General features: G+C 36.5%; 1 protein-coding gene across 6 annotated transcripts in view; it reads right to left on the bottom strand.

The window, feature by feature from the left end:
- The window catches only part of CCDC138 (coiled-coil domain containing 138), a 32,385-nt gene that overhangs the window by 9,672 nt on the left and 7,368 nt on the right, over window positions 1-15,345 (bottom strand). For 4 of the 6 annotated variants that reach the window (XM_062606876.1, XM_062606879.1, XM_062606878.1 and 1 more), the window contains 6 exons: window positions 13,548-13,625; window positions 13,358-13,468; window positions 12,294-12,458; window positions 11,426-11,542; window positions 10,101-10,293; window positions 5,362-5,538 (listed from right to left, as the gene is read on the bottom strand). In XM_062606876.1, the coding sequence (XP_062462860.1) occupies window positions 5,362-5,538; window positions 10,101-10,293; window positions 11,426-11,542; window positions 12,294-12,458; window positions 13,358-13,468; window positions 13,548-13,625 (841 nt within the window). Of the gene's footprint in view, window positions 1-5,361; window positions 5,539-10,100; window positions 10,294-11,425; window positions 11,543-12,293; window positions 12,459-13,357; window positions 13,469-13,547; window positions 13,626-14,186; window positions 14,574-15,345 lie in introns of those variants that run through there. The other 2 variants (XM_062606881.1, XM_062606877.1) reach the window with 2 other exon arrangements.

Consider the following 15,345-nt stretch of genomic DNA (forward strand, 5'->3'; position numbering starts at 1 on the left):
TTCCATTCGCTATAGCTTCAAACACAGTTCCTCAGGATAATTTCACATCTGCCTTTCACACAGGTGAGGGGGAATCCTACCTTAGTACGGCTATTTACAGACTTGACATTTTTACCCTTTCAGTACTGCAGAATAAGCTCATTTGAAAAGTTTCAATCCTGCAAAGTAACCAGTAAACAGAATATGCTGAAAAATACATTTAAGTTTTAATCTCTTTAAGCATACAGGCATTTTTTACTTCATACCTTCACCGCTTGTAGTCTTTAAAGTCCCAAAATGCAAAGACTCAAGGGAAAAAAAGAAAGAGTAGGTTTGGGTTTCCCTAATAAATTCCAACCACTGATTTTTAGAAGCACTTGATCAGTGTGAACTGCAGAATACCTAGCATTAGTCACGGAAGCATCCCAACATGAAGCAAGAGGGAGAGTGTCCATATATGCAGGCCACATTAAAAGATTCGTAGTATCACAGAATGGTTTGGGTTGGAAGGGACCTTAAATTCAATTTACAAGTAAGTAATTACAACTTCTTGCTATGGAGACATTTTTTTTTATCTCCACTGGCTTAACTCCCTTGTAAAAAGAGTAAATCTGGACACAGACTTGGTTATCCATGCCAATAATATTTTCTTCTAAAAAAAAAAAAATTATAAGTAAGGTTCAGTTAATGTTTAAATACAGCTCACTTCCGCGGTTACTAAAACTCTTAAGCAATGTTAATATGGTTAAGAAATCATACTTAAGCCCTATGAGAATACATCCTAGAGTGAACATGAGAGTCATTTAGAGATTTTTTTTTTCCAATATGCACTTGTGTATTTGTAAATAAGCACACATTAATGCAAAATATTCTCTCTGTAAAACAGAAGTAAGCTTGAAGACAAAATAAACATAAGGTTTATTTAAAGCAAAGGCCAGTGCTTTATAATGTCTAATGAGCAAATTTTGATTTCCTTTAATGACCATAAGGTTGGGAAAGGGGAATGTACTAATCTACATGATAGAAGTTAGCCATCACTGCAGGAGGAATTTAAGACATACTGGTTTTGTGCAAAAGTGCAAAGGGTGAAACGGAGGAAGGCAGCGCTGCACTTGATATCAGATTTGAGATAGCAGATCTCAAATCAAGCATGAATCAGACCACAGCTCAACAGAGGTATTTTTGATAGGTGACTATAAATTCACTATATCCTTTGGAACCCTTTTAACTGATACACAGGTAAAAAAAAAAAAAACACAGGAAGTTGCATAAGAAGTGAGATGACAGGAACAACAGTATTCAACAAGACTGTATATGACATATATTCAACTACAGGGTGATTTAAAACTAATGATGTAGTGTTCTTCAACACCCACAGAGCAAATTTTCTTCCTGACGTCATGCTATTTATTACTAGCTTGTTTCCAGAAAACGTTTCATGTCTGGCATCCAGGAATTCTCTTGAACAGAGTGCTGCAACTACTGTCCTAGAAACAAGATCTGTTGGTAAAAGAAATCTGTAGTCTTGGGAAGAGAACTCGGTATGGGAAGAGAACTTGGGTATGAAGATACTCTGGAAGCCACTGGTGTCATACTGTAAAAATTTGGATGATTTAAAGGAACTAGTAATTTATTTATTAAATTAATTTCAATAGTAATTCAAGTGGGAAATGGTAAGAGTTTTGTTAAGTAATAAATACATTATAAGCAATAAATACATTATAAGCTAATACGTTTTGCTCCCAAAATTTCAAAGGCAGTCAAAGCACTACATTTGTGGAGATCTATCACCAAGCACATTCAGAGTTTATCAAGAAACTAAATCTATTTTCTGTGACAGTACTATCAGAGATAGTTTTGTTCTTACTTCTATCTTTAGACAGGTTCATAGCTTAAAGATGGGACTAAAAACCAAACATCATGGCTTGGTAGCCTGCTTTCCTTAACTAAGGTAAGAAAATCTTTGGTACCAAAATCTTTCATCCCTGTAAAAAGAGCAGGAATGTATATCTTCCCCTTTTATGCAATGGGATGAAAGAAAGCTGCCTTTACAGACCACTCATTAGTTTCAAAGATCAAAAGAAGGATCAAGTTGAATCTTATGGCACTCATCTCAAGCCCCAGATTCAAGCAAAATACCACTACCATTAAAAATACCCTGAAGGACTTGCTTTTACTCAGTCAATCTTTCTAGCAAAGGAAAGATAGGCATCCTTCAAAAAACAAACATGTATTGAAATCCCAGTAATGGGTATGGAGAGTCAAATAAGAGACTGAAAATGATAAACCTGAACTGGCATTCATCTCATCTTACCATGAAAAAGAAACAATAACGATAGCCACAGTGAAAATATAGCTAAACTGCTGCTTCAATGCTGTGTTTCACTTGTATCAGCTACTGGAAAGGACATTTAAAATAGAAGGCTGAACAGGTTGAAATGGACCAACTTATGCACCATTATGGACATTTTTAGGTAAAAGTATTAGAATGTAGTAAGAGAAAAGGGATAAGATACCTTTGTTGGGCTGATTTTCTATTGTCAGGTTCATAACAAGCTGTTAACTCTTCCAAATGTGGAATTTAAAATCAACCTATTGCTTCCACTGAAGATAGACTAAACCAGCTAGATTTAAACTTAGGTCACTGAGCTCATGTGAAGGAAAAGAATCACTCCAGCATGCAAAAGGCAGGAAATAAAACATAAGTTATTTAAAATTATATTTTGTATCCTAAAAAATACCTGCAACTCAATTTCAGCTACTTATGAAGTTTCTAGCTTAGGTTAAATGAAGCAAGTATTTACTAACAGAAAGCAAATGGTTAGGGTAAAAACTCACTCAACTGCAAAGTTTCTTTCCTCAAACATATTATCACCAAAAGAAGTGAACAGAATCTACAGAAGTACTGGAAGATGTAAAAGCCAAAGTTACAAGACTATTATAGCATGAACATAAACTGAAAGTTCTCTTGTACCAGTAAGATGCACAACACTAAGACTGTTCATTTTAATTTGCCATTAAGATCTTGTACATTGATAGAAAACAGATGATACCAATGCCTCAACTCTTGCATTTGACATCGTATTTTCAGTAACTGAATGCCTCATCAGCACTGTCAATGTTGTATGAACTCACAATGGAAACTTGGATCTTGAACCCATTGTACCACATCTACTTTAAAGCCAAAAGCAATGATACTGACCTAAAATCTGAAAACATGCACACCAAAAGCAAATCAGTCAATGGGCTTAAGCAGTACTGCAGACTGTTATAATTTTTAGCAACAGAAATATTCATCTTAGACTAGTAGGTACTTTCATCATATGCAGCTTAAGTAATTTTCCTTAATATATGAGGGAAATCTAAGTTTCATTTCTGGAACATAAGCAAGATGTTTCTTACAGGGAAGAGAACCTGCATGAGGACCTCAGACAGGCCTGGACTATACAGAATCATTGGCATTCATTGCTTACAATAACAGAAGGTACATGCAGTTGCAGGGAAGAGTAGTACAACACAGTAGTTATTTCACACCTGATTCACACCTTTCAACCTGGCCAGCTGAAATTTTAATCTTTAAAAATACTTAAAAAAAAAACCAAAAAATTTTTTTCCAACATAACTTCAAATAATTTCAGCTCTAAAGGTAATATTTTTGAGCAAATATTTGAATACTCCAATTGAAAATTATTGCAAAAAGTTGAAAGAATGCCTGTGACTGCATATCTTACATGACCAAAATATGAGAGACTAGATTTTGTCTCCCTTTGGTCAGACACTGTCTTTTGGGGTAATAATATTGCATATTTTAATATATGGCCAACTACCTACAACTTTAAGGCTACACACCAATACAGCATTAAAAACATAAATTCCTGTTTTAATCTAACACAGCAAGCTCTCTAAATATTCACTGCCACCTTCTAGTTTGTCTTTTAATGACTTTTTGATAGGACGCTTATATAGGAATGAAAATATTGAATTCCAACCAACAGCACTACTCATTGCTAACAATTTCCTGTAACACACAACGCAATGGAAAAGAGCAGAACATGCCTGTAACTACTGTACTGGCTATTTATTCTACTAAAGAGATAAGGCCCTGCATAAGGCTTTATATCCAGTGGCCGAGAAATAAATTCTCAATCAAATGTCAATTGAATTAAACATTACTCCTCCCTTCCCTGATTTCACACATAATACATCTTCTCTGAGAAGCAACAAGGCAAAATGTGAGTCACAATGTATCTCCATTATTCTTGAAGCTTCAGTTATTTAGTATATCACAACAACTACTGCTAGGTAACAGAAGATGTCCTGTTATTTATTGGCATTACCCAAAGTAATATCAGACACCATCCACCTTGCTCAGCTTACTTTTGTGCATACAACTACCTCTTTCCTAGTCACTTTAACCAATCATAGTTATGACTATTAGGAAGAATACTTCAGTGTAAGACCACACACTAACTACATGTCCGAAGAAGAGACTGCAAGGAAGATTAAAACTTTAATATTTCTGCCACTCACATCAGTACAAAATGGCTTCTTAACTCAATGCTATTCCATCCCAAGTCAAACATGCTTGCTATTTTTAGCACTAGAATGCCTGGTGACAAAATACTTCCAGAATAACAACATACATTTCAAAAATAGTAGCAGCCCCATCCCCTTTTCTGTTTTAGAAGACAGCGAGTAATTCCTACCTTAAAAAAAACCCTACCCAAACCAGTCAGAAGGTTTATTCAACATGGCACTGGAATGCCTCACTACCTTCATATGCTCATCCAGTTGTTTATCAACTGATTCTTAGCCTGTATCACTTGGAAAAGTGCTGTGACAAAACGAGATTATAAAACCTTTACAGGGTGACAACACAGTAAAATTCAGCAAAACATGACCATCTCTTCCAAAAAGGCAATTTCCAATTATCAGAAACTGAAAAATGATTGGGGATGAGCTGCTCATCAAACTAGAAAAAGAAATTAAGTAAAGCCTATTTTTTATCTCCACCTGCTGGCAGGTTTTCATGATATGGCTTCCTTGGCACAGCCTGACTTCAAAGAAAAACATCTGCAAGGTAATTCAGTGGAATAAATGGAAAAGCCAACCTAAAAATAGCAATGAAAAATTTCACATCAATAAATAGAAAGCAACCAGGACAAAATATAAAGCATAGGCACTCCGAGGAAAAAGAAAAGACATGACAACTCAGAAGCATATCTTATGTCTCTGATGAATTTACATGATACAAACAAATTCTAATACTAGATTAGAATATTTACACAGAAGAATTCTGTTATTTTTCACACTGTATTTCTGCTTACCTTACCTGTTTTCACAATGATTTTATTGTTATTTTTATTAATTATCCAAATTTACCAGATTCTGTGGTCATCTGAAGTAATCCATCAAAAGCAACGGAAAGCAGACCTCTACTGGATACTTTTAAGTGACTTAATATAATAGGCACACACTGGTATTCCAAAAATAAGGCCTTCCCTTCATCTGTCTTCAAGTCTGTTCGAAGGGAATCAAACGCCTGAGCCAGGTAATCCACTGTAAGACATCAGAATAAAGGCAATAAAACTTCTATAATATAGCACCATTAAGCAATATGTGAACAACTATCCTGAGAGTTACTGTTTCAGTAACTCTCGGCAAGTTAAATGGCTGAAAATATTAAATTTTATTTTCATTTAAAGACATCATCTGCTTGTTTTTATTCCCTAACATTTTATTGTGAGGAAAAAGACAATCTACAACTCGTATGTTGAAGAAAAATACGCTTACAAATTGCTTAAGAGAAAATGACAAGCTTGCATAGTTTGAGACAATGTTAGCATCAACATCTGTGAAACTTCTATTAAAGGAGTTAAGGGCTGATTTGTCTGAAGAAGAGCGATTAATTTCATAAATCATGTAATGGTTAGGATTGGAAAGGACCTTAAGATCATCTAGTTCCAACCCCCCTGCCATGGGCAGGGATGCCTCACATTAGACCATGCTGCCTAAGAGCAACTACTCCGATTCCTTCCTATAAAAGCTGTAGTTTAAGCTTCAGTGCACACATTTTATAGACCCATCCACTGTGGAGTGCACTAAATTATATGCGGAATGTAGATTAAGTGAACCAATCCAATTTTCTTAATTTCCTATGTCAGATCCTTCTTAGTATCTTGGAACAGCATTGATCATCTGGAGCGCAGAAAATTAAGAAAACAATGTATTCTGCAGCAAAAGCTTAACTACAGTGCCATCTGCTGGATACGGACTCTGAAGGAAATGGGATCTATGTTCAAAACGAATGTGCTACTTTCTCACTAAATCATTAGTGCCATGTAGTCACAGTGATCAAAATTCATACAGTGATAGTCGACATATGTTTAACAATGAAACTTATTTTCCATGTTATAGAAGATAGCAGTATAAAGCAACCATGAGAAACTAAACTAATTCATTCTAATCAAGAACATTCATCTGCTTAGGTTAAGTCTCTGCAATAAATATTTTTTGTCTTGCAATTCTTTTTTATCATTTTTATCAAACGTTTCTAGAAATTCGAGTCCCAATTTAAGAGTAATTATCACGGTTCACCAAAATATCTTGACTGACATAGTTTCCTCTGACAGCTGAAATATTGCATTTGTTCATTAATGATGTCAAGGGTGGATTTCCACCATGTTTATATCTGGTATTTACTATAGAGACTCACAATACAAATACTGCACAGGTCAGTTAAGCATAAAGGCATACTCATCTGCTCAACCATCTAATTCAGAAATATGACTTCTATGAACAAGAACACTGCTCATTACCTATGGATTTAAAATCTTTGGCACCCCTGTTTAGTGTCACACACTATGCCACAGATTGAAACAATTTTGTGGTGTAGATCTCTGCTGTCTAAGAAACGGCCCAAAATTCATAATATATTTCATGCAAGAGACTGAAAAAAAAGATCAGATGCCAAAGCAGGCCCTGGATTTTGACATTAGGGCATGGTTTTCAAGGATTACACCTTGAAAATTCACATCTCTGTAACCTGTCTCCATTTCTTTGTTTGACTAGCAGAGGGGGATATGTTAGTAGTAACAACATTTTAAAATAGAAACCATTCTGATTAAAAGAGCAAAAATAGAATCAGTGAATAATTTAATTTGGAGTCAGTTTGCTCAGTCGTAACCCCACTTAAAACTACTTGCTATCAAAATGATCTGTGCTTTCAAAATGTCTTTGAAAAGGAAAAAATAAGTGGTTAGCATCATAAACAGTTGGAAAAAGGTTATAGATACATTAATTCTTATGCTATCCCTGTAAAGCTTATTCTTGCAGAAAATCCCAATTATGCAGCATCACAGTACTCCTAAGTAGCTCCAGGTAGACAATAATCACCTCTTACACCTGCTTTTGATGGTATATAATTAGTGTTTTCTGCCTGACTTCCATAAAAGGATCTGCAACACCTTGCTTCCTATTTCCTTTGAACAGAGAAAAGGCTTCATAACTGAAGGCAGCAGTTAACAAATCAGCTGAGAGAACAGTTACTCTATTATTTGAGATACATTTTCCACAGCTTTTTCTCACCCTGTCCTGACACAATCTGACTCTTGTTAACTCATTATGTCACTTTGAAACCTTTACCTTCTCTCTCTCCCATGAGGCAGGGAAGACCCAAATTTCCTCTGTTTTATTGCCAACAGAAAATTATGTAAATTCTAAGTGGAGAATCCTACTTTATTATTATACTCATCTGCGAATGTGAAAAGTGGAAGGATCGTGGGAACAAAGTGGAAAAAAAACCCCTCACGGTGAAAGGAGTTGTACACCCTGTGATCCCCAACCCCTCATTACTTTTTAATTAATAAAAGGCAGAAGTGTGAGCTGAAAATGATGTAGCTGTTTCAGATACAATAATCCTCAACAGGCACTGAAGGCTGTTGGGACTATATTGCTTACAAATGTATTTGTTGTTTTTTTTCTCCTCAAAGATATAAATGCACAAAAAAATCAAGTGCTTATACAGTCAGAAGCTCAACTTGGTAATATATAACAATTATATTTTGCAGTTAGCATTCAGAGGGGACTTATCAACTCTGCAGCTTTTATGCTGATGACTATTTTTGCACAGGTGAACAGAACTGTTTTATAGCAATCATTTAAGCCTTTATTGAATTGAAAAAATGACGTCAAAAAAGAAAAATAATAAAAGAAGTCAAAGTAAGACATTCTTTGGGATTATTCATCAAATCTACAGATTTAAGAATTAAGAACCTTCAAGCATAATTCAGATTATGTATTAGGGCTAAAGTTTTTAAAGAAGTCATATATAAATTAGAAATAGGGAAGAATGTTTAAATGATCAAAGTTAATCTATCAGTTATTAAAATATCTCTATAAATCAGACTGATTTAAGGTCTTTCTTCTCTGGGTTCTGACAGAGAAGTATATAGTAATCTCTATGTCAAAAGGATAAGGAAGGAAAGCATTAAAAATCTGAGTTTGTGCCTCTTCTCATAGTGTGCTCAACATCTAGAGCTAACAAGAAACGGTCAATTTTTGTCATCATTTTAACAAAAATCTTTTAGTCTTTTCAGACAGCATCTGTTTTCAAAGAAGGCCCCACTGACAAGATTTGCTACCGCATTTTAAAAACTGCACAAGCAGAGTAACCTGTCATGACCTGAAGAAGACAATATTTTCAGAACTGTGTTATCTCCTGACCTTGTTTGCTTTCGCCTTGTTAACAAACTATTACATTACTATGCTACATCAACATAGGAATTTTGGAATAATTTGGATAAAAAGGCCATTTGACAGTTTGGCTTTGAAGTCTAAAACATTTTAATTTAAATAGAACATGGTGCCTTTGGAAATGAATCTATTTAACAGTGAAATCTGAAAGGACAATTGCATCAAGAACTGACAGTTTCATAGAGCAGCAGTTTTCTATATAGATAATATTTTATGGATAGCCATTTGCAGTGCCAGACTTGGTAGGAGAAGAGGGGAGCAGCAGACAGGTAAAGGCTGGAGTTTGGACTGTATACTAAACCAGACCAAAGGACAAAGCAATTTCAGGAAATATAGAATCATAGAATATTTAGGGTTGGAAAGGACCTTAAGATCATCTAGTTCCACACCCCCCTGCCATGGGCAGGGATACCTCACACTAAACCATCTCACCCAAGGCCTTGTCCAACCTGGTCTTGAACGCTGCCAGGGATGGAGCATTCACAACCTCCCTGGGCAACCTATCCCAGGGCCTCAACACCCTAACAGGGAAGAATTTTCTCCTTATATCCAATCTAAACTTCCCCTATTTAAGTTTGAACCTGTTACCCCTTGTCCTGTCACTACAGTCCCTAATGAATAGTCCCTCTCCAGCATCCTTATAGGCCCCCTTCAGATACTGGAAGGCTGCTATGAGGTCTCCACACAGCCTTCTCTTCTCCAGGCTGAACAGCCCCAACTTTCTCAGCCCATCTTCATACGGGAGGTGCTCCAGTCTCCTGATCATCCTCGTGGCCCTCCTCTGGACTTGTTCCAACAGTTCCATGTCCTTTTTATGTTGTATCACACACAATTCGATTCAACAACTACCATCCACTACACGAGTGGCTTTCTCTGTGTCATTAAATATACATAAGAAATACCTATGAACATGCAATTTATCTATAAAGATAACGAATATGTCAGAAAATAAACACTTGGCACTGCAGATGATCAGCCTTTCAGGGATAGGTAAACAACTGTGCAAAATCCATTATTTAGTTTATAGAAGAGCAACTAGCTTTGTGTATCAATGCAACAAAGATCTTGTTAAACCAATTGCTGCTGCAGTGACAGTTTTACAGAATTACCAACATCTCTTTTCCCCTTCTTCAGAAATGTTGGTCTGACAAGAAGTTGCTGTATTAAAAGGAACATGCAAATTCCAACATTAAATGATTAATAGCAAGATTCCTACTTGTTTCCAATATATTTTGCTTCACAAACTAGTAAAATTCAAGCAAACCCACTTTTCACTAGTAGAGCATAGTAGACTCTACAGTATCACCAAAACGTTTTTTTTGTCCAGGCACATGACTGAAATAAACATTTAAAAAAGTAGAACTTACCTTGTGTCACTGTTTTAAGCACAATTAAAGTTGAGAGAAATCTCAAAGGCATACAGGAACTCTTAAAAAAAGCTGCCAATTTTGATTTACTCTCTGTAGACTGTTCAGAAGAACTGTCTGGGTTTCCCTTAATTACTATGCCTTTGAAAATATCTTCACCAAGTCTCCTCATTGTTGATGTCATTGCTGCATGCTGTTTCAAAAAATGCAGAGCTGGAGTAACCATTAAAACACATTAAAATCCTGTGTACTATATAGAGATATATATGTTTCCCTAATGATTAAATATTAGGTAGCAAATTGTCTGACCACGTATTGGAATATAATCTGTACGGGATATACTACTTCGTGTTACAAAAGCAGCTGAACAACATTATCATGTATCATATCAACACATACTTCATAATGAGACTAGTTAATGAGGGCCCCTGACACACTGATATTATTTAGATTGCCTCTGGTTCCAGAATAAGCTCATCTTCAGCCGACTCTATTTTATAAGGCTGCCTGAAATCATATCCTTTAAAAGCATTTACAGAATCATGGTCTAATCACAAACCTTAAGAACATTCTGCAGCTCAGATCTATTAGCCTTTTCATCATAAACTATACAGAAATATTACTTCAGAATCAAACATCACAATATGCTATTTTAAAATATAGTTTCTTATTAGCAATAAAACCAACAGCTCATTATTCTACTAAATTTAAACTCAAGATGTTTACAAGATTTCCTACCTTTGCTTTATCAAGAGCACTATTGAAAGAAAGCATTGTGCCCTATACTGAGTCTCTACAGTATGTCTACTGTCTTTTCCTTTATTATACTGCTAGAGCTTTTCTTACAGCAGTCTAGTCAGTGAATAAGGAGTGTCTAGAGGTTAGACACTGAACAGAGAACATGAAAATCGAAATTACTTCCCAGCTTTGTCACACACTTACTCCATCACTTTCCACAAATTCCATGCATAAAGCGAACCTGAAAAGTCTTTTCTAATGCAGAAGTTTTGTAAATACATATGTAAAAATAGAATTTCCGAGATGCTTAGACACCACTTAAGAGATCAACTACTTAAGAAAATTCTGTTTAGATACACAATACAAAACCTAAAATTAGCTTGAAAAAGAATTTATTTTTTCACTTGCCATCTATCTGTGACAAACACTGTCAATTTATGCTTTGTAAAGACAGCACAGGTTTTCTATATATACTACCTGAAAGCATCCACTTTTCATAGGTACTTAAAACAAAAACTCTATTAATATCTTCTATGAATTTAAGTTAAAAAAATCCCAACATACTGCAAGAGGACTATTTATCTTACCTGAACACCACTGTCTAACTGTCTTATAGACCAGTAAATAAATTTAATTACAGGCATGTGTAGTTTGGAATTCACAAATGGCATCCACTGGAGTTGCTCAGTAGCTATAGGCAGAAGCTACAAAAATATACAGAAGTAAAATTACATGCAGTGTATGAAACTAATGTATAAGTGAAAAACAAATAAAGAGAACTCACAACTGTCTCTTGGAGTTGAACAGGTTACATATGCAAATACTCACTGGGCAGATCCAGTATATGTAACAGAATTGCACACAAACAGAGATTTCAAATTTTACATGCAGTAGTAAAAAAAAAAAAAAATTTTACATGCTCAACCTTGGTAAATCCAATCTCAGTGGTTATAAATCTTTAATATAATTAAGAAAAAACAGTAAAAGAAGATTTTCCAGACACCATACTGATTTCCAAAGCTTGGTATCCCCAGAAAGAAAACAATAAAAGTGTTAAAAGTATAGCATAGTATCACCATTTATCAGTTATAAATTGAAACTTATATATCTAATATAGGCATCAAAATATTTTAAGTTAAACTTCTTCATCATCTTAGGAAAAAGGAACTACATACACACAAGACACAAGACATTATCAACTGACAGAAGCGACGTGAAATAAAACACTGAAACTTGAGACTGAACAAAAAATGATCTGTATGCTTTACAAATGTCAAATTATCTATTACATCACACTGCTAGAATAAATACTCATTTAGTAACAGTGATTTTCTTTTAATCACTGTATTGAAAGCATGTATAAAACAGGCTGACCTGTTATATTCTCAGAATCATGTAAAAAAACCCCATAAATCTGAAAACATTAACACAAGCAAACAATCCAAACCCCTTTACCTTCATACATCTTTCCTGGGTGCAGATCTTTTTTGAGGTCTCGATAGTCTGAGGTTTATGACTGTCCTCTCTTTCTTCATGTATTTTTATTTTGCTAAGATGCTGGTCTGAGATCCAATCCATAAGAAAAGTTAGGAGCTCATAAACTTGTGAATTCGTTGGTAGCTGTAATACATATATGACATCAGATATTTCAGCTTTTAAGTTAATGATTTGTCTAAGCCAAAACAGTAACAGACTGAAACATATCAGTATATTAGTTCTGAGATATTATGCATAATTTAAAGGATGATGAGCCTGATAAAATATGGGAGGTAAGTTACTGTATTCAGAGCCTGTGAATACATTATATTAAAAGAAAAAGTGATCTCAAACAGGCCACGTGTGCTCTGTTGGACCTTGCACCTAGGGTTTGAGAAGCCTGCATGTTATTAATACAACCTGTAACTTACTATTATATCTGGGAAAGGTAAACAGATGTGGATCAAGTGGTGGAAGGTGGTAATCCTTACCTAGAGACCACTGTGCATAGACGAGTCAGAGATGCTGTGTCACAGACCCTGTGCTGTGCTGCACAGATCAATCAGTTGCATAGTTTATCCTGTGCTTGGCCACAAATAAAGTAACAGTAGTAATAATTTTTGGCTTAGAAAATTAAAATTATTTATCCGATACTTCAACCTGAGTACTTTTTAGCTGGTGTTATTCATAAGAACAGTGCTGTACTGTAGCAGTAACCACAATGAGTTTAAGATTTGCTTTGACACATTAGAAGAAGCCAGTGTAAGCACGTTATAATTTTAATTGGCAGATGAAAGATAACATGACAGGAAGAGGAAAACATGCCATATAAATAAATATATATGTATTAGTATATACAAACACAATATAAAATCCAACAGCAACAAGCTTAATTCTTTAACTGTTTTGCCCCAATATAAACTGTATCTTTTCTTACTGTAACTAATTCACTCATGAACTAAAATTGGCAGTTACATTTTCTGATTTTCTGTTCCAGTACCTAATGTTTTTTGAATGAATCTTTCATTTTGACCAGCTCTTACCTTAGCATTTTTCGATGTTACCGTCACTTTTTCCTGCTTGACAGGTTTACTTTTTTGCACCACTTGACAGATATTATTAGACTTCTTTACTGTTAACAATTCATGCTTCCTCTACAACAAAATGTAACAATGGGTTTTATTTAACTTGTCACCTATAAAGAAAGCAGGTACATGTAAAAGTAAATCTTACTTGTAGATTCTCTAAACGAGCTTGTACTTTTCTTGCTTGACCTTCCAACTTCTTGTTCAGCTCAGTTACATCACTTAACTGAAAGAATCAGAAAATATTTAAGTATCTGTAAATTCAAAACTCATTTCTTGATTTCATTATTGCACTGAAATAATTTAATATTGTTGGTGAGCATCTACATTATTTCAGTTCAAGTTCTTTCTTCTGAGCATATGAAGTGATAGAAACAAAACAATCATCCAACTCCTCAACAAATCATGGAATCACAAGGTGATTGAGGTTGGCAGACACCTCTGAAGATCATGTGGTCCAACAGCCCTCCTCGAGCAGGGGCACCTAGAGCCAGTTGCCTAAGATCATGTACAGAAAGCCTTGGAATATTGCCAAGCTGGGAGACTCCACTACCATTCTGCGCAACCTGTTCCAGGATAAATAAGACACTAGCTCTTTGATGATTTGCAGCCAAACCTTTCAATTTGCAGGGGAAGAATGGGCACTAAAATGCCACTCAGGATATAGAGGTACTATACATTTCATTACTTTTCATGAAGAAGTAACTTGAAAATGGAGAGCACTTTTCAAAAACGGTCTTGTTCTTGTTCAGAGCTTTCTTCTCTGCAAAATAAAACAGTTACTGACCATGCTACAAAACCAGTTTGCTCCATGAGAAAAGATGAAGGAAACTGTAAACTATTCAAATGTAAGAAACATGCTCTCTGTATACAACAATGAGCAGCATGATTATCACATAATCAATCAATCATAGAATCAACTAAGTTGAAAAACACCTTTAAGATCCAACCATTACCCCAGAACTGACTAAACCAATACACTACCACTAAACAATGTCACTAAGGGCAAACTGATCTCCCCGCATGGATGCCTCTCACAATCTCCACTCACAGCCACCCCTCATCCGTGCCTCATAGTGGCCCACACTGCACAGCTGCTGCACCAACCCCTTACGATAACCCCTCATATCTCCCTTCATGGTCAACCCTCAGGCTTCATGGCTGCCTGTGCTCTTCCCTTATGACTCCCCTCATGTCTACCCCCACCACAATCTCCCCACACAGCTTCTCCTCTTCTCCCCTCATGACGTTCCCTTCACTCCTTATGGTCACCCCTGCTCTCCCCTCACAATCTTCTCTCATGGCCATCCCTACTCTCCCCTCACAATCTTCCCTCATGGCCACCCCTCCTCCATCCTCATGATCTCCCCTCATGGCTGCCCCTGCTCTCCGCTTATGATCATCCCTCATGGCCAGCCCTGCTCTTCCATTATGATTTTCCCTCACAGGCTTTCCTCTTCTGCCCTCATGATGTCCTCTTCACTCGTTATGGCCGCTCCTCCTCTCCCCTCATGACCACCCATGCTCCCCAGTCGTGGTCTTCCCTCACAGCTTCCTCTGCTCTCCCATCACATTCTTCCCTCATGGCCGCCCCCTCCTAGCTCCTAACAATCTTCCCTCACAGCTTCTTCTCCTCTCTCCTCATGATCTTCCCTCGCGATCTCCCCTCATGGCTGTCCCTGCTCCCCTCTTATGATCATCCCTCATGGCCACCCCTGCTCTCTCCTTATGATTTTCCCTCACAGGCTTTCCTCGTCTCCCTCACAATGTTCCCTTCACTTCTTACGACCACCCCTCTTATCCCAGCATGGCTACCTCTGCTCTCTCATCATGATCTCCCCTAATGGCCGCTCCTCTTGTCCCCTCACTCCTCATGGCCTTCTCTCCCTTCCTCTCACAGCTGCCCCTGCTCTCCCCCTCATGGCCATCCACGCTGCCCCCTCACA

This window comes from Pezoporus occidentalis, unplaced genomic scaffold, assembly GCF_034315485.1.
Source record: "Pezoporus occidentalis ecotype Australia unplaced genomic scaffold, CSIRO_AGI_Poc_V1 ctg99, whole genome shotgun sequence".
NCBI lineage: Eukaryota > Metazoa > Chordata > Aves > Psittaciformes > Psittacidae > Pezoporus > Pezoporus occidentalis.